This window comes from Oreochromis aureus, linkage group 13 (assembly GCF_013358895.1).
Source record: "Oreochromis aureus strain Israel breed Guangdong linkage group 13, ZZ_aureus, whole genome shotgun sequence".
NCBI lineage: Eukaryota > Metazoa > Chordata > Actinopteri > Cichliformes > Cichlidae > Oreochromis > Oreochromis aureus.
The window spans coordinates 25389101-25409824 of record NC_052954.1 but is presented as its reverse complement, the minus strand read 5'-3'; the positions used below and the strand labels follow the sequence as shown (position 1 = coordinate 25409824).

The 20724-nt window shown below is 38.7% G+C and overlaps 1 protein-coding gene and 1 long non-coding RNA gene across 2 annotated transcripts in view; one reads left to right on the top strand and one right to left on the bottom strand.

The window, feature by feature from the left end:
• Nucleotides 1–20724, bottom strand: part of LOC116325742 (inactive phospholipase D5-like) — a 56594-nt gene that overhangs the window by 9991 nt on the left and 25879 nt on the right. Inside the window, exons 2-3 of the mRNA XM_039622152.1 lie at nucleotides 15193–15329; nucleotides 4519–4705 (exon numbers count right to left, since the gene is read on the bottom strand). Coding sequence (XP_039478086.1) covers nucleotides 4519–4705; nucleotides 15193–15329 — 324 coding nt within the window. The remainder of the gene's footprint in view (nucleotides 1–4518; nucleotides 4706–15192; nucleotides 15330–20724) is intronic.
• Nucleotides 1045–15304, top strand: LOC120443442. Its single transcript, XR_005615433.1, has 3 exons — nucleotides 1045–1096; nucleotides 4530–4613; nucleotides 15179–15304. It is a non-coding gene; the product is annotated as an uncharacterized LOC120443442 (long non-coding RNA).

The window sequence follows — 20724 nt, the reverse complement described above, 5'->3', positions numbered from 1 at the left end:
TCTCAGAAATGCAGTGTGCCTTAGAAACATTCTTAAAAATGGGTTTATTCTAAAAAGCTCACTGAATTCAAGTATGATACTGATAATGATAATAGGGTGCTACAATTGCAACAAATCAGTCTGTGAAATTTCTTCTCTGCCATATAATTTGCAATCAACTGTAAGTGATATTATTGCAAAGTGGAAGTATTTAGGAACAACACAGCAGAGCCATAAAATGGGACACTAAGTAAAGTTAAATCGGTGGTGTGTAGGGTTTAAAAGTCACCAGTGCTCTGCTGACTCAATAACTGCAGAGTTCCTAACCTACTTTGGCATTAACATCAGCACAAAAACTGTGCACCGGGAGCTTCATGGCATGGGCTCTGATGGCCGAGTAGCTCTTGTAATGTGTAAGCGATCTTGTACCACTATACTGATACAGAGATTTAAAGATGTATGCAAACCCCATGCAAATTTTTGGACTGTGTGAGTATTTGGGGAGAATATTCAAACTCCACACAGAAAGGCCTCTGCTGGCTGGTGGATTTGAAACCAGGACCTTTTTGCTGTTGTTAGCAACACTGCTAACCACCACCCCACAGGGTTGGAGAAATAAGTGATTCTATGGTTATCTGTGTCAGCCCTGCAACAGATATGTCCAAATGCAACCCCCAACCACAACCTCGAATTGGATAAGGGGAAGAAAATGAATGGATGGATCTTAAAAATCTATTTCTTTTGACTTAACTTTATTTCTGGGATTTAGTGGATTGTAGATAGACAGGAAATATGTACTAATCAGTGTTGGGACTAACGCGTTATTAAGTAACGCGTTACAGTAACTACGTTATTATTGTGGTAACGAGCACGGTAACTAACGAGCACGGTTTTGGCATAATAACTATAGTTATTATGCCAAAACCAGGAACGCGTTACTCGTTACTGGGATTTAGATAGGCTCGTTACTCGTTACTTCGTGTGGTGGATATCGCGGCGCTTCCACAGATTCAGTAACATTAGCAAGTGGTGGAGGCCAGCAGGTGGATGAAGGAAAAGGGAGGCAAAGGAGAGACCCAAGCGCCGCCGGTCGCGTGTCAGGTGAACTGAACTTCAGGTAAGAAGTTATGACCTGCAGTCTATCTGAGTCAGATATAACCCAAGTTTAGGTGGAGTTTATTTTCGGTATGCTGACATTTTCGTACTGCGTGCTAGCTAGCATGATGGAGTTTCTATACAGCTGTGTGGGTGCTATGTTACTGATGCTGAACTTTATTTTGTTCATACGGTTAATTATTAGAGTTGCCAACCGTCCGTAAAAACAGAATCGTCTGGTATTCAGAGAAAATATTACGCGTTTCGTACTGAGGTGAAAAGGAACACAGTTTGTCCCGGACTTCAGCTACAATGAAAAAGACACAAAGCTGAAGCTGCACAGCTGCCTCTTCTTCTCTCATTCTCTCCTCTCCTGTTTCTACTTCAATCACGAAACTGATCAATGATCAGCTGATCGGCTTTTCTCTCTTGTTTATTTATCGCCCACTTTGCGCCAGAAAGAGGAAACCAGCGGATGTCGCGCTAAAAAACAGCAGCACGTTTAAGCTTGATCAGCTGTTGTTAGAATTTATTTAATATTAATTGCTAGTATCAGCTGATGTTTGCTGGAGCCACAGCTGTAAAGCTGCTGGTCATGATATCGGTTTGGTTATCTGGTGAGAGGGAAACATGCAGATGAAACCAGGAGATGTCCTTACTGAATCATCAGAGCTGAACAGGTGACGTAGAAACAGGTTTACCTTTTAGGTGACATGAATGAGTTGAAGGGAAGTTATGAACTGTTTCTGAGAGACAAATAACACCAGGATCCTTTTCACGTAGCTGACAGCTGGTAACTGTGCAGGGGCGGATCTAGCAAAGTGTTGCCAGGGGCCAGGTAGGGCATTAACAGGGAAAGGGGGGGACAAGGAAATACTTTTCTTTATTATTCTCATTTAAAATGTCTCGCTTTTAAAAAAATAATTATCTGAGTCTTACAACAAACGATTGATAGATTGATACATATATACCATCAGAACAGTGTACATCACTGTCACAACAGTGTTTATTTTCATTCAAAGGCTTTATGATTTTTCCTATAATGGTGGGCGGTCTCTAGTCAAAATGCCCGGGACGATTTTTTTGTCCCAGTCCAGCTCTGTATGCAGCTCATCTGCAGTCTGGTGTTACCTACATCTTTCCTATTCAGAAGGCAGAATTTCCAAGTTCTGAGTACAATCAAAAGCACCACGACTGCAGTTTTTGTGTTGGATGTAAAAAGCAGGCTAGAATCATGGCGGTGGTCAACGACGGTCCAGGCGTGGGATTTCTCTCGTGGAAATGTGCACATTATTTTTTCCTTTCTATTGGTAGGTGGCACACTGCACTTGTGGCAAGTAAGCAAGCTAGAAGACTGGCAGTCTGGCTGGGTATCCAGTTATGGAAGCAACACATTAACAAGAGAATTCTGAGTAAAACCAAAGTTACTTTCCCTAGTAACTAGTTACTCTGAAAGTAACGAGTAACTTGAAGTAACTGAGTTACTTTTTTAGAGAAGTAACTAGTAATGTAACTAAGTTACTAATTTAAAGTAACTTACCCAACACTGGTACTAATATAATAAAATGGACCAGACAGACACGAGACAAACCAAGGATCCAGGTACAGAATGCTTTCTAGCTCAAAATCTATAAGCTATTGGGTCCCACTCTGTTTGTAGGACTGACAGATATTCTTTTCAGTGACGGTTCATCAATACCCACACTGTGTCTCCAGGATTATTAGCTTTATGTCTGTTGTAGCCACACAGATGTTCACAATTTGAAGAAGAACAGAGCAAAGTGCAGAGCACTTCCACCTGCATGCAGTGAAGCATTCCTTTTTACAGAACATTACATTTTAAATTTCATGTCAAATTTTTAATTTAACATGTTGTAAAATTTTTAGGTTGGTGCAGACTGAAAGAGCATTAGCTTCTCTCTGGCCTGAGGGGAACGAAAGGTGCAATTAGTTTCTGACCATCAGCCTCAGGGTTTCATTAATTCTGACATATTCAATTTTTTATAAACAGTGTGACCCATGAACCGTGTATTTTGCCAGGCTGCACACACACACACACACACACACACACACACACACACACACACACACACACACACACACACACACACACACACACACACACACACACACACACACTAACCAAATGCTCTGGGCAGTGGTCAATAACATTCATCCAGTCCAATATGAATGTGCAATTAGAGGTCTTACTCCACTTTTGTGGTAATTTATATCTACTTCACATTTCAGCAGGAAATACTGTACTTTTTCATGATTTAATTTACTGTTTTACTTGTAAATGTTATCAAACACACTTCCTGTAACAGTCCAAACACATGGCTGATGCTAGGTTAAGTGGTGATTCTAAATTAGATGTGTTTGCCTGTATGTGTCAGCCCTGTGATGGACTGGTACTCCCACCTCTCACCCACTGTCAGTGGGGAGAAGTTCTAGCCTTCTGAAACATGGTTAGGAACATGGATGGATGGATATTGCATAAAGCTACACTTCCAGTTTAATAGGATGATTCACAGAACAGAGCATCAGAGCAGCTGAAATTTTTGTTTTTAGCACCGACTGCATAAACACAGAGTGACTCTAGGAGTAATGGGAGCTGGATAAAAAGCAAAATAACATCAGTAACATTTCTGAAAGATGCACAAACATAGATTAAAGCCCATAAATTTAAATAAATGTTGCACAGAGAACAAATACAATGTTTAATAATAAAGATATATTCTGTCATGACCCCTACAAAACAGAAGTTTCTTGGTTGACACCCTTTACGTGTTATGTTTAAGACATTTTGTTAATCTATCAGTAAGCACAATCTCTTTAATCAAAATGATTAATATATTTTTAATGCTAAAATATAATTATTGTTTTTATACTTGAACATCAAATTCACTGTTTTACAAAAAGCACAGAAAAATATTTAAAAACATTTTTTGTAATCATCTCGTTTTCTGAACAGGATTTTTTTTCTGTAAATTTTTTTTCTGTAAATGTGTCCAGTAAGTGTATTTAGCAATGCAAGTGTTTAAAGGGCTGAACAGTCAAATTATTCAGTAACCCACAAGATTCTAAACACAGTCATCTGCTTAAATTTAAAAATGTAAAAAACGACTGAGTACATGTAAAGTAGTTAAAATAAGCTCGCTGATCAACTCTTATAAGCATAAAATCTGATGTTATCACATTTTGGATAACATATAATTTACAGTAACATTTTTCTCTGTGTAAATGTCCTTTTACTTATGAGGTTTAAATTCAGGATCTTGATTTTATTGAACCTTTAATGTTTTTAAGGAACCAACTTTGTCTTTCACCAGTTTATACAGACTAACACAGAGAAAAAGAGAGAGAGAGAGAAAATGTCACAGGCATAAAATGTAAATACTACTCTTGCAGAATTAAATCCCTGTTGACTTGCTCTATTTTTACCTGTCTTCCAGCAGGCTGGAAACTGGATTCATTATCAGAGGAGTTAAGGAGCCACTGCGGGGAAACTATCTCTACGACCCGGATAGCTTGGTTCAGTAGGTTGTACAGCCCTATGGAGAGGGGGAGGTGGGATGTGCTGTTGTTTAAGAAGGAAATGTCTTCTGGGATGTTCTCCACGAGCACGACTCTGTGAAATGGAAAGAAAAACATACATATTTAAGTAGGAACTGCTTAATAACAGATGCACAAAGTCACAAAAGCATCATTTGGATGGTCACAGAGCCCTGTTAATGGGGAAATGGAGGTGAAATTAATGTGGGGATTATGCTCTTTCACAAAGCAATTATGGGTGCACATCAATGGGAGATCTTGTGGTAGTGAAATAAGGTTATACTCGTTCTCCGTGACAAATTAGCTTACTTCAGCCTTCTTCCTCTCTCTGGATCGTTAGCTTAATGAGAGAAAGATTTTGAGACTACACAGGCCCCTTAGATTCTATTAAGCTTCATTAAATTGTGTACAGGTTGCCTCTGGCAGGGGTTGAGAATAATTGAAGGCTGATATGCAGAGTTGTCAGTTATGTAGATTCAATTACAGCTAGTCAGGGAAAAATGACATTTTTTGCTGTATTGTCAGTGGTTTCTATTATACACTACTCCCTTTGTGGTCACATGGTGCATTTAATGTAAAGATCAGCAGTCTGGGGTTAGACTGCATACTATAGCTACAGCAAACAGAATATAATGATATCACGTACAGAGGCAATTCATCCTTTAAATGACCTGATTAAGTGGCGCCAGGTTATTTCCTTTTCTGGTAAACCCTTAGCACAAAGTTGAATGATGGGGAAAATGTTCTCTGTGGTTGTGTTTTTCTTTTGTATATATCATCCAGTGACTCAGCAGTTGTCATTTTCAGATATCCTGATAAAAATAATAAAGGCATTAGCACTGGAGTAAACAGACTGAATTAGCTGTGGCAGCCAGGCCTAGATCTGCAGCCACTCAGAACCAAGCCATTACCAAGCTCCACTACTTTCTCTCTGCGTTTCTGTAAAGGCAGACATCGATTTATGACAATTGGATTTCAAAAGAGGGAAATACAAAGAGGGGGAGCGGCTATTTTCCTCGAGGGTAAACAGCTTAGCTATCAATTCGGCTGCACCTAGGTTGATTAAGTCTATGAAATAAATGTTGTCCAGGAAGCTAGCAGAACCACTTCTGCACAGGACCTTTAGGCACTTAAGTGAGAAAATGGATTAAAGTAAGAATTTGTAAGGTAAATATACTGTTGATTACTTTGGTGGTTTATCCAGGGGGGTGATTAAATGCAGGAAATTACAGGAAGTCAATAACCATAGAGGCCAGGACCAGGGTTCAAACCGCTGACACAGCAGCTGAGAAACAATTCCTCTACTGTCCAAGGCACCAATGCCAATAATGTTATTTTTATGAGTGCCTCCCTTCACAGCGCACACAGAAAAGTGTAAAATAACATGATAAAAGCTCATATGACTCACAGTGTATCCTGAAAAGTGGTGTAGTGGAATTTAAAAGTAGCACATTTGCCGGTAAAAAAACCCCAAAAAACTGTAAACATTTAAAACAAGTGCAGAGCTTTATCTCTATTCCCTCATGAAAAGGTTGATAAAAGGAAAAGATTAACACTAATGCAACATTTATTGATTCATTTTACTTTGGGCAAGATAAGAAAAATTCTTCCTTTTTTTGTTTGACTGTTTTATTTTAGCCTAATTATTGCACCTTCTATCCACTAATGCTGCAAAGCCAGTTTTGCTTTGCTGCCTTTTGACAAACAACCCACATTTTTGCTCGTTTTTATTACCAGTTGTTATGTAGTGTTACTATGTGGTGCATGTGCCAATCATTGGTAAATTTCTTATGGTAGCCTTTCCCAGAGCAACTGTGAGTGGTTGGGTCTGGCACTTTTGTGTCGCCTTGATGTTACAAGCTTTTCATCACAGCTACCAGTCTTTTTTGAGTGGAAATGCATGAAATCGGCTGTAGATTGGGTGCTGGCACTGGTGGAACAGGGTTATTAGAGCGGAGGAGAATGGTTTAAAATAGAATACAGTGACTTGAAAAGAATGTGTGATAATAAAGGTTGCTGTTTTTTTATTACACAAAAAAAACATCTGAATAAGCTTTACAATAAAGGTCAAACGGAATATTAAGTATAAATCAGCTTATGATGCTGTAATATAATACACGACTCTGCAGTGATTTCTCAGTATCTAAAACGTTGCATTTCATTAGAGTAACACTTTATTATTGACATGCAAAGTTTTTGTTGCATTGTTTGTATTGCATTTATTATTAAAAGGAGGTGTGGGGTTTAGAGGTAGGCTATATTTAGAGATGGATACATTTTAACTGTGGAAATATATATTTTTTAAATTAGTTCGTTTATAGGCTACACATTTTTAAAACTGTAGAATGTAAAGAATCACTAACAGCAATATTAAATAAAAGATAGCTATTGCTCTTTTCCATATTTATATTCATCTGGTTTTATTTTGGACTGCAGCAGATAAAGTTAATTATTGTTTCCCTGTCCATTTGTGATTGTTTGTTCTGTTAAAGCCTAATTTAACCTTTTTGTTTTTCAAATGTCTGCCTGCATGTAGAGTAGTCAGAACACAGGGTCAGCAAAAAGTGACAGCTCGGGAGCTGGACTCAAGGGCATGCTGGTGGGAGTATGAGCTGCAGGTGATAATGTAGTGGCATCACACCGAGAGGCCAGTTTGCAGTTCACAGCTTGAAAATGTATTCCTGGCTAAAATAAAGCAAAGTCAGGGTTTTGGAAAGTTGACAGTGGTCAAACTGTAGGATTCGTTCCCTCGACATGCTGATATCGCCACATGGAGAAAAACTGTTAATGTTTAATAAAGCGGAGCAATACCAGTGGCGCTTGATTTTCTTCTGAGGGATTTGATTCGATGTGTATTCTGTGCTCTGCCATTCACAGAGCTCGAGGACTCGACACTGAGAGTGAGTGAACTGGAAAAGGCACAAAGAAACAAATATAGGGAACTGTGATTAAATTATAGAGCGTTGCACCTCGCAGTGTATGTAGAGTATCCCTCTTTGTCCTAAACTGACAGCAAAAACTAGGACAGCTGCAGTAAACACCTCACAATGAGGAAAAGAAAGATGGATGGAAAACAGATTGAAGAAGAACAGGGGTAATCTCATTCTGAAAGGAATCCTCTCAGTCCGCTTTAATGGCTATGAGATATGATGAATAGTAACTCTGACCAGTTTAAACAACGAGACAGGATTTGGTATTAAAAGAGAGGGAAGCAGAGAGGCAGCGGCTGTGTCTTCCGGCAGAGGATTCATTGATTTATGCAGTCTGTGTTGTCCACGGCTGGTTCCCTCCTTTGTTACCCATCTGTGCACTTGTGAGTGTGATTCAGCTCAAGCAGCCAATACCTAAGTGGTGTAAACTTCACAGTGTGTGTGTGCATACACGAGGCAGTGACACAGAAAGAAGAACGAGGGTGTCTGAATGTATAATCTCACACTCTGAATGATAATGGATTTCCAGTTTCAGTGCTGCAAGCGAGAGCAGTTAGATCACTAAAACGTATTCTCTTGAAATTATGCTCTCCCTCCTGATGTTTTGCTCCACAAGGGCTGAACATAAGAACACATTTCACACCGTTACAGGGCTGCCAGAGCTGAGACTGGCATCTTTACATGTTAAAGATACAGCACAGTAAAAGTGGATAAATCGTACGTCGGCATAATCTATGTAATAAAATCTGTTACATGCAAATGCTTTTATCAGCGTGCGCCTGCTGATCCACACCTATAGTAAGAGCATGTTGATAAACCTCAGTGTGCCCGAGTCATTCCTGACATCTGATATAAATTATCCACCCTCTCACGAGCTGCCCTGAGCAGTGGGTGCACAGCAGCGAGGACATTAATATGGGCATCACAGAAGCTGCTGCTGCTGCTCTGCTCCCTGCATGATGTTCATTTTATTTTCACCAGGTACAACCAAAGTGCTCCTGTCACAGTAAACACAGCTAGGATGTTTATTTAAATTTACAGTGCTCCCTTCCTGATTTCTTAGTTTTTTTGTCACACTAACAAGTTTACATGTTAATGTTTTTCTAATATTATACAAGATAAGCCAAGTAAATACAAAATACCCTTTTTAAATTATGAATTACTTTATTAAAGGAAAAAAGTTATCCAAACCTGCTTCTACCCCCGTGTGATAAAGTAATTGCCCCCCTTGTTAAATCATGAATTAACTGTGATTAATCCCATATTTTGGAAAACAGAGTTCAATTTCATTAACCACACACAGGCTGGATTACAGCCAGACCTGGGGATGCTTTGCTGCTTCAGGACCTGAATGATTTGTTTGACTGATGGATGAATTTTGTTCTCTACCAGAAAATCCTGAAGGACATTTTCGGGCCATTAGTTTGTGCCCTGAAGCTCAAGCTCACTTGGTTTATGCAGCAGGACAATGATCCAGAACATACCAGTAAATCCATCCCTGAATGGCTCAAAAAATAAAAAAAAAACAAAACAAAATGAAGGTTTTGGAATGGCCTAGTCAAAGTCTGGGATGAAATCGTATTGACTTGCTTTGGTGTGATCTTAAACAGACTATTCATACTCAAAAACCCTGCAGTGTGGATGAATTAAAACAATTCTGCAAAGAGGAGTGAGCTAAATGTTCTTGGCAGAGATGTGAAAGACTCTTTGCCAGTTATTGCAAAAACTTGGTGGCACAACCAGTTATTAGGTTCAGGGGGCAATTACTTTACCTTTTTTGGATAGATTTTTTTCCCTTAAAAAATTAAATAATCATTTAAAAACTGCATTTTGAATTTATTTGTGGTATATTTGTCTAATATTAACATTTGTTTGATGACCTGAAACATATAAGTGTGATAAATATGCAAAAAATAAAAAATAAAAAAGCAAACAAAGGAAATGCTTTTTCATACATAAAATGATCTGGACTGATTGCCAGTTTGCTCATAGTGATGAGTCTTATCAGTACTACCTAGCTTTATTTTATACCTGTGTGTTTCAGATACTGGTTGCTGATTGGTTCAGGTAATTGTTTAATTAGTTCAGCCTTTCATTTTTGGGGACGAGGGTCTATTTAAGGTTTTTGATGTCTGATAATCCATTTGTGCTGAGCGCTGCATTTTGTGCCCTGGAGGAATGAGCAGCACTGAAAGTTTAAACGTAATCTGGTTTGAACTGAAATAGGTTATCATTCAGTTTTCACTCAATTAAGCCACACAACACAAACTGCCTCTTATATTGTTATATACTAAATAGCAACACCAATTAAATACAAGTTACTTGCTTGCTAGTGTTTAAATGATAAGACTATGCAATGATAAAGTGGACATGAAACTGGAAGCTCTTTATTCTTGTGTATATTTTAATTAAAATTGTATTTATAGGGATGCTAATGTCTTTGGTAAACAGTATAGTATGTGTGGCACAAGTAATGAAAACAAAATAGCTTATATTTTTATCAGTTTTCTATCTTGCTGCTCTACGTCTCTTTTGCGTGGTTCACTCCATCCTCTTCCAGCTTTGCCCAGAGGGAAATCTGAAGTGTTTTAATGGTTTGGGTCATGTCAGGAATTGTCAGCAGGTAACAATAAATTGCTCCCCTATATTTTTACCTCAAACTAGTAAATCAGTAACCCACAAACCCTGAGTGTTCCTTTCTGTGCTGACTTGATAGCTACGTTTACCATCATGTTACGATCTGTCGGTTTTAATGTTATTTTGGGGAGTTTTATTCTCTCTAGCATCTTGTTAGGGCGTCTTGCTTTTACTTCCTGTTTTATTTTGTTAGTCCTCTGTTTCTGGTACCTTGTCAGTAGTTTTACTTCCTTTTTTATTTTCTTAAATAGCTTCTTCTGTGCTCTGTTAACAGGTTGTTTCCACTCTCCCCGATTACCTCCCGTGTCTATTTAGAGCCTCATTTTACTTCCTGTATCCCTGTTGTCTTGGTCTAAGAAGTCTGTATGTACATCTGCAAACTGCACTTTATGACAAGTCAAATCTGTGATTTGTAGACAACTCAACCTACTGCCTGAGACCCAGCTGCCAAGATGCTTCCAGTGAGCTTTCCTCTGTTTTCCTAACATAAACAATCACAGTAGCCAATCTGATCCAATCAAAAATGGATATATATATCCATATATAATAGCAGAATACCTGCCATTGTTTCAAAATGTTACTCACAGTTTTTCTGTGCACAGAAAGTACACGCTATTTAACTTTCCTAAAATCCCAAATAATTAATTTTTTGGACAGCAGCTACTTTAGGGGCAGTTGCATTGAGATGTAGAAACTAGCAGACTTGAAAGACTTCATGCTAAAACCAAGACTTTGTGGACTTGATGTCACTTGAGCTCAATTCTTAAATTTTAAGGAGCATGCCAATTCTCAAATTCATTAAATCAGCTTATTTAAGAACTTAGACATGGACTTTAAAAAGAAATTAAAACTGAGCGGACTCCATTTAGTAATAAATTTTAAATTTATTTTTTATTTATATTAATAAACTTTTAACTATTTACTAAAGCAGTTTGCAATATATGAACTTTAAACGTGGACTATATTATGTACGACTCCTTTACACACCATGATGCTCCATTTAATCTGTCTTCATGGTGACCTTTTTAATCTTTGTCTGTTCAAGGCTTCATATTTCAGAGAGGTTTGAAATATGAAGCCAGTGTGGAAATGCCGAAAGTTACACTTATTCTCATGGCTGCTTGAGGCTGATCTCAAAGTGAGTCAGTCCCCACAAAATGGCACGTTTTGAAAACTGTGTTTGTAGTAAGGTACAAAATGTTTTTGGCCTCTATGGGTAGTTTCTATCTTCATACCAACTTTAGTACAGATGATTTTGATTTTGTGCATTGCATTTATAGTACAGTTTATGGCTAACCAAGCCTGCGAGCCTTAGCTAAAAAACTGTTAGTCCTCTCCTCAAACCAATGGGCGATGCCATGTTGTTAGATCCATATATCATATTCAGATTATCTGTATATGATATCTGAAACGTGTCGGATTTTAGGGATGAGGCAAGCGTGGTTCTTCAAGCGTACTTTCTGCATTTCCACAGTAGCTGATGGATCAATACTAACCTCCTTATTAGCTGTCTTACATGAAGCAATTATAGATGTACACCAGGGATGGATCAGACCCGCATTTGGATGCGACGAGATGAGAGGAAAATTAATGCTCCCACTTTGTTCCAACAACCAAGCAACACACATGCACATTGTTGTATACCTAAGAGGCTTCAAGCTTCAGTGCAGTTGTAGATTACACTGTTTATCATCGGAAGAGGTAGTATAAATCAAATTAATTATGTGTTTGATTATACTGCCAGGAAAACATGAAGCAACTATCTGCGTCAGCGAGGACACAGAGTGGCAGCAACTCCCATCTCATCCCATCCTGTTCCTTGGATGCAAGAATTAGCATCATTCATTATGGAGGCCAAAGCAGATTAAAAGGAAATCTACATAACAAAACAAACAGCTGACAAGTCAAAATTACAACATCACAAATAAAAACTGCTGACATGTTATTTGGAAGCTCAAAGGGGGTTTTTAGTTAAAGGAGAGTAATGGCTACACAGCATCGAGGTTGACTGGCTCTGTTCGATTGTTCAGTAGTTTCATTTTTTAAGTTAATCACTAGATCGTTTTCAGAGTGTGAACCTTCCATATAAGAAATGCCAGTATGCGCCGTAGATGCATTTGCTTTGATGAATTCGCTTTAGAAATGTAAAGGGCTTGCATGAGCAAGTCTCACCGCAACCTCATTACAAATGTGTCAAACTCACAGTAATTTATCACGTTTCAGACCTTGCATAGGGACTTGCTTTGGGCAAATCGCTTTATGAAATCATTAATTACATCTTGTAGTCCTTTAAAATGATGCATGTCACAGTCAAAACGTCATTGCTAAGCTCAGTCGAAGTAAATAACAGTGCACGCGTAGACGTCTGACAGCACACATTTCTGGAATTTGCCTGCCAAGCAAACAACATCTGTTCGTGTCTCACTGATTCAAACTCCAAGTCTACCCTGATAACTTTTTCTTTTTCTCCCTCCATCCGGATCACCGTCCCTCAATCATTGCCCTGGCCATGTTTTATCTCTCATTCTACCCACTAGCTTTAGGGGTCCTTCAGAGGAGAAGGGGAGTCCAATTTGTCTTTACAAGTTGGGACTACACTTTCAGCCTCGAGTGGAAGAGATAGATGCCCGATAGAGTTCTCTACAGGCTTGTTAATAGCTGATTGGAGGAAGAGGAGGGAGAGAGTAAATGGACACAGACTTAACGAGAGAAGAAGGAAGTAATTCAAGGCTGAATGTTAAATTGAATAATAAGAGTCTAATGGAGAGGAACCAGTAGGAAGTGGCGAGCAGGAGAACAGGACTGCTGTATCAGCTGAATGCCTGCTGATCAGCCATTTTTACTCTGGACTACAAGATGTGCTGCAGTGGCTTTTACACTTTTTTTGTCTGGGGATCTATAATCTTAAAACTTGGAACAGACTGTAGAAACTTGCTAAAGTCTGGTTTAAATTAACTTTAGGAACAGCCTGGTCATCATTTCACACCTGTGGGGGAGTGAATAGACATTTGTTATGTTCTGGTGCTTTAGGCAACAGTCAACTCACTTATAATGCAAACAATTCCAGACAGTTGGTTATTACAGTTGCCAAGGCCCAGACAAGCAAAAGAGAAGCCACTTAACTCGTGTCAACTAAAGTCTCAAAAGATATTCATTTCTTAGTAAATGCTTCGCTCCTCCGTTGTACTTAACTGCTTCTTCTTATATCTTGCATGTCTACTTGCATCTAAACATCTCATTGGTCTCTATTTTTGAATGACTTATATATTTGAGTCTGAGCTTCTGCTCGGGTTTTGATTTCCAGGTGTTTGGAGGTTTGATTTCTGTGGTTTTTGGGGTCCTGGTTTTGTTTTTTTCACATTTTATTCCATTTATTTATTAGTTTTAATTCCCGTGCCATCTTGGATGATTTTATTCCTGTTTTGCTTCATGGCTTTGTTTCTGTTATTAGCAGCTGAAGTTCCCTCACTCATCCCCCATGTGTTTCTTCTTTGGTCTTTTTTGTCTTCATGAGTCTTCTTGAACCCATGTTCAGTAATTTTCCTTGTCTCCCTTGTTGTCTTCACATTTGTCTCATTAACCTTCTGTTGGTCATTTTGATACTTTTGATTTTGATGCTTCTTTAGTTTGAAATTCTTCCTACAGTGTACAGCAATTTGGTCCTTTCCACATTGAACCCTGTAAAAATAAAGGAATCACTGTATGTCTCATTTTCAAACTACAGCTTGTCAAATTTTATTCAGCTCTGAGGTTTTGGGTATGTTATTTCCATCTGCTGCTGGGCTGGTAATATCAGCCTAGAATGCCACGGGGATTTTTATTTTATTGTATTCTTTTTGGGCAGCATGGTGGTTAGCACTGTTGCCTCACAGCACGAAGGTCCTGAGTTCCAGTCTTTCTGTGGGGAGTTTGCATGTTCTCCCCGTGTTTGCGTGGGTTCTCCCCGGCTACTCCGGCTTCCTCCCACAGTCCAAAGACATGCAGTTAGTGGGGATAGGTTAACTGACATCAGAAAATAAGCTCAGTGGGAAATAAACAAAAATGCCACGTTTACATTTTTTGATGATTATCATAAGTAGTTTTAATTGATTTAATTTGACCTCCACCACTAAACTTCTGTGTTTGGCACGATGCTTTGAATAGCCTGGATTAAGTCCTTGACTTCTGTTGTCTCGTTTAGTTACTTGTTACCAAATATCATAAAACTTCAAAGTTTAGGAGAGCGGCATTTACTTTTGTGTTTTGTTGCAGATGTTTGTTTGGTTTTTTTAAGCTTTCTGAAGCTTGTGTAAATACAGAGCTCGTTTCAGGCGTCCAATCAAAAGCCCATAAGAACCCCAACCCCAAAAACCTGTTGACTTTGTGATGAGGGAATCACATGTGAAAAATGCTGCGTCATTTCAGGGCTGTAGGACTTGCTGCAGCAGCCCTGTTTTGCGAGCCTTTATTCCTGATTTGTGAGCTCACTGTAGATCTCGTGACCTTACAATGCTGTCAACAGTGCACATACTGAATTTTAAAACATAAATAAACTTCCCAACTATGATATCTACCCGTGCTGATGCAGCACAGGTAGATATCAGTGGAAACATTGGAAACTGATGTAACTTTTAAATTCTGTAAATCAATTTATTATCAATTTAAACCAATATTTCCAATATATGTGACTAATGGGAAATGTAATACAATAGAACAAACACAATGAGAAGTACAGGTGAAAGGAAAAAATGCTTGAAGGTCTTATGAAAAAATGTCAAAAGGGTCAAAATGTCATAATTATGAAAAACTACTGATATAATTAACAACATAAAATAATGCAGTGTTTCTCAGCCTGATTTTGTTTTAGTTTCTCCAACTTTTCAGACCTCTTGCAAATAATTTCCTTGCAATTCTAATAAAGAAAAAAAAAATCAGCTTTAGCTTTTAACTTGTGATGAGGCAGAAAGTTTGGAAGCCACTCTGGGTCTTCTGTGTGTTTACAGTTCAGCAGTGTCACCTGCAATCCTTGCTACAGTTCTCCTCCGTGATCCCGTCCTCGTCTTCACCCCAGATGTCCACAGCAGAGAAAATCAAGGCCACCAATACAGCAAAGCAGCACACCAAGGCAAAGATCACAATGCACTTCTGCTGAGACTGCAAGAAAGAAAAAACACAACAACACTTACATTATAAAGGCGCATTTTCTGCTCTTCATTGCTACTGCAGAAACACAGCCAAAGTTCTTCAACCTTGGCTCCTATTAGTCGTCTGGCTGACAGAAGTGATTTAATGCCCAGCTCAGCGGGTCACTGGATGATAGAGGAGAATTGAACACCAACATGTAGGAAGTATGACCTCGCAAGTTCTGACTTTCATATAATCCAGAAACAGGAATGAGAAGAAAAGAACAAAAAGTATAGAAAGAGGTGGTTTTGTTTCTCTCACTGTGTCTAATTTTTATTTATTTTTGGTAATATTTATGGTCTGATGAACTTCAACATCCCATATAGCTCAGAAGAAAATAAAGGTCATCTGAACTGTGCAACATGGAAATATGAAGTTTGACATCAAAGAATCTGTTTTGCTTGTTAATATTAATCAGCCCTTTGGAGAAATCACAAAGCCAAAATGTAATTTTGTCCCATGCATTGGTGACCAATTACAGTGTGAAAGGAAATGCAATATCTCTACCTCATCAGCCAAACAGCCCCTCTGGGTGCAAATCTACTCTGAAAAAAGAACACTATCCATTATTGTTGACAGGAGGAGGGAAAGTTTCTTACTAAGAATATTTCCTAGGGGATTTGTCGACCTTTGAAAGACCCGGCAGTAGCAAATAACTGCACAGTTTTCTGTTTAGCTCCTAAAGATAAACACACCAGAAATGGGATAAAATATATAAATAATTATAACCAGATTTGTTCCATTTGCTGTTGTTTAAACAAAAGATCTAAAATTGCATGACCCCCAGGAAGTAGAGGAAATTACATGGTACCAGCTCAGAGATCATGGTAAATGTATCTTGTATTTTGTGTCTTTATAAGCCACAAAGCATATGGTTTTTGTTTAATTGAACACATTTTCACAGCATCATATTAAATACTATGCTACCTCTGCATTTAACATGCAGTGAAAGTCAAGACGACTTAGACGTGTGTGGTTCTGGTGATTATGATGGATCTATAGAAGAAAACTTTTTATGCCAACTATTGCACAAGCTTAAAAAATGATAATAGAAAAGACCTTTAACACCATTTCAGACCAGTGAAATGAAATTAAATATGATGGAGATGTAAAATACAATAGTTGTAATCAACATACTATATTCTATTTTCTATATTGGCTCAAAAGTTCCTACATCACGCTTCATTTCCTGTCTTCTTAAGCAACTTGCATATGCATACGTATAGTCATGTGAAAGATGTTTCCAGAGCAAGCTGGTGAAAAACTAAGTATATCCCATCATTCACTTTAGCAGTAATAACTTAAAGTAATTATTTTTTGTATGATTGTTTCATTCTCTCACATTGTTGTGGAGGAATTCTGGCCCATTCGTCTTTACAGCGCGGCTTTAGTTCATTTAAGTATGCTGGCAATCCTTTATGCAGAACTCTCTCAAGGTCCCAACAGGACATTTGAATCCTATTGAGGTCATTGCCTGTTTTATAGCATGATTTTGGTCATTTAAAAAAAACTGCTAAAGGTGGTTCAAGTTTCTTTTTTCTCCTCAAAAAAAAAAAAAAAAAAAAACTAAACAAAAAAGCAAATGCATAACAACTGTGCTGTGGATTTTAGCCAAACGATGCTAGAGAGAAGAGGTCCCGGGAAACCCTCAAAACAAGCCATACTTGTTCATTCTTTTTCTAAATGTATTTTTATAAACATTAACATTTAAGATGCCAATTGAGGCTTGTAGAGTCTGAGCTCTTGGGTTTCTGCAATTTCTCTGATCATTGCACGGTCTGAGCTTTGGGTGAATTTACTGGGACGTTCATCCCTGGGAAGATGGTGTTAACACACACCTGAATGGTTCAGACCAACAACCTGCCTAAACTTTTGCCTCTATAAGCAAACCTCCAGCAACAACCTGCGCTGCTGATAATCAGTTAATTAAGTGCAAATGATTAGCATCACCGCTGCTGTTTAGCCCCTTATTTCCTATAGAAATAACAGGGGTGCACTTATTTATATCTATGCTGCTTACCCTGCATAGATTCCTATAAAAACTTGACTGTAGACATCTAGAGTTAAATATGTAATCGTGTGGCTAGTGGGCATACTGTACATGTTTCCATATTCTTATAGTGTTTAAATCTGTAAAAGTTTTAGTGATATTGAAAAAAATAATTCACGATACAAAAATGAAATACAGAACTGTATTGATTTTTGCTTGAAATCGTATTACACTGCTCTACTAGTCAGTGAAGAAAAATTATTCAAATATTTATATCAGTATGTTAAAGATTTTAATCAACTTTACAACCACCAAGCAGTAAATGACATTATGTTTCTACTGTAGTCTCAAGGTGCCCTGATAATGAGCTGTTGATGTAGAGAAGATCTGACCCATTTACAGGGAACTGCCATAGTTATTTGTAAAATAATAATAAATGCATCCTGATTCCCAGAAACCAGCCAGAAGAGCCAAAACTAATTACCCTTGAACACTAGCACAGCAGATCACTAGCACAGTCAGCTAAACTCTCTGTCTCCAAAGAGAAATGTCATATCACAGACCATCAACCTCTGCGAGCCACACAAACACATAGCTTTGGTTGCTGTAGTGTGTTTATTGTAGCTAGAGAGATGGATGCCCACAGGTCCTCAATGTGGGAATTAAATTAATCTTTGAGCCAGTCAATGGAGCATTCCCAGAGAAGCAAAGACGCACTAGCTGGATATTCAGCTTCACACTCTCATGCTCACACAACTATCTGTCTGTGCTGATGTCTGGCATAGGAATGGCGTTTTCCACTGGTGGATGAGATATTACACTGTACATGTTCCATTTAAACCATAATGCAATCAGTTTACATCTTAGACTGACTGGAGAAAGAAGATGAAGCAACAGCATACTCAGCACAGACCAACAGGGTAAATGGAGATTAACTTAACTGCTGAACCTCCAATCACATGTGATTGGTTGTTTGTGCCTGATAGCAGTGATATGAAAAGGTCACGTTAGTGCACACTAGGGACCATGTTACCTGGCACTGCAGCACAGCTAGAAGTCAATGCTCCTTAAATCATAGGAAGTAGCAGCATTAGCTAGACATATAAAGAAAACTTTAATGCAATCATCAAAAAATATGAACAAAATAATTGCTAGCTGCATAAGAGTATGAATACCTAACTTGGATTTTTGAAGGGTTATTAATTTGCATATAGCCTTTAATATTTTTAATATTTATGTCAAAAACTGGCTACAGCAAACAAGACCTCAGACCTCCTTCTCTCCAGCCATGTCCTCCAGCTTATCCAGGGCAATGCTGAGGGGTTCCCAGGCCACACAGTCGAGAGATATAATCTCTCCACTTATGTTGTGGGTCACTGGGGCCTCCTCTCAGTAGGACATGCCCAGAACATCCCACCCAGGAAGCATCCTAGTCATAGTGCAGAGCAACTTCAACTGGCTCCTTTCAATGTAGAGAAGTAGTGGTTTTATTCTGGGTCATTCTCAAATGACTGGACTCTTCACCTTATCTCTAAGGAAGAAGTCAGCCACCCTTTGGAGAAAGCTCATTTCCACTGCTTATATTCTTGGTCTTGTTCTTTCGGTTACTACCCAAAGCTTGTGACCATAGGTACATTGAGCGGTAATTCAACAGCTTTGCTTTTCAGCTTTCTCTTCACCAGGACAGACTGGTACAGCGTCCACATCACTGCAGCTGTGGCTGCAAACCAACTATAAAGCCATTAAAGACAGACTTGGCCCCAGGTGTTACACGTGCTGCTGATTGATACCCATCATAGATCTGCAACAAAATAGCAAGCTGAGAGGGAGGCAGGGTACAGACACTACTCAAGGTAGCAATGTCTGGTAATCCAATCCTGGTGGAATATGGAAAGATTTTTATGGTTCCCTTTTAATCCCCAATTTTCCCTGCAAAATAAGTGCATGCATTTTACTCCTTAGACTTCCCCTACACATAATATGCTTAATTTCGTTAATGTAATAGGGGGCTAAAACGGCAACAATTGTTGCCGGTGGGATTAAATGGGTTAATCTAACAGCTGATGATAAAACACTGTTCTATACTTCCCACATTGCCGTTTCACTGAAAACTGAACGCTGACACTGCCAGTATCATCTCTAAAGCAATAACTCTAAACAGACAAATCCTACAAAAAAACATTTCCAGCTTAAATATACAGACTTTTTTTCTGCCATCACTTTCAAGAAGCTTTTTGGCTGTTTACAGTAATGGTTTTTGTGGCATAAAAATTCCAATCTTATACCAGAAGCAAAGATGGCCTTGAGTGACTGAGGAGAAAAAAAATCATAAATAAGATGATTTAATGAAATTGCTCGCTGGATGTTTTAAAATGCTCCCCTGAGTCCATCTAAAAAAGCCTGTGCAAGGTGGATGGCGCGGTGCCAGACTACACACAAAAACAAACACTCTACACCTCATACTGTCTCCTTGCCTGCTTTTTTGAATGCACAAACACACATGCAGACACAGAAGTAAAGGCCAGAGAAGGTGGATGTTTATAAGTGCAGATCAGATGCAGATGTTTTAAACAAAACTGCCTGTCCCTTCCCCCTGCAACTATCTGCCAAAGCTCTTCTTAGTTGTTTAAAGTTAGCCCTTTTCCATCTTTTGAAAAACAGGCTTATTCTAGTCATCTTATAACCTTTAAAAACTCTGCTGTAAAAAAAAGTTTTACTAAAGTGTGGGGGTTATCTAAAGTAGACACTATCTTTCTTAAGTCCTACTTTTTTTGTACTGCAATGTCACACTATAGTATGCTGAAGAAAAGCAGAAAGACGCTAGAAATATGCAGCAAGCTGACAGTTTGTGAAGGCATATGATCCCTGCAGCTTTGGAAGCACATTTAAGGAAATCTTAAAGTGCGCCTACAGAGAAGCAGAATGAGTTTCTCCACAGTACAGCCAGAGTAAAGTGTGAGGGGCCCAATTATCCTCTTAGGACTCTTTCCTTGTTGTCAAGGGAAGGGGACAGGAAGGAGCTATGTGGCTTAGAGGGGAAGATAAGTTTACATCATACAAACATTGCAACAGAAATATGGGAAAGCTATCAACAACAAATCCTGGTATAATTTGTCTAATGAGCGCTTGGAGTGCCGCAGATGTCGTGGGGATGTTAGGAGGGAGAAGTCAAAGCTCATCACAAGCCTGCAGACATGGTATTTCAAAGGATGTGCAGTTATGTTTTTATCCACTTCGATTCAGTTTTATTTATATGGCATCAGTTGACAAGGTGAAGACCCTGCAATCCTAGAGAGAGAACCCCGATGATCTGAGACATCTATGGTGACCAGCTGGGAGCAACACAGAGAGAAAACAAAACGGGATCAAACACAA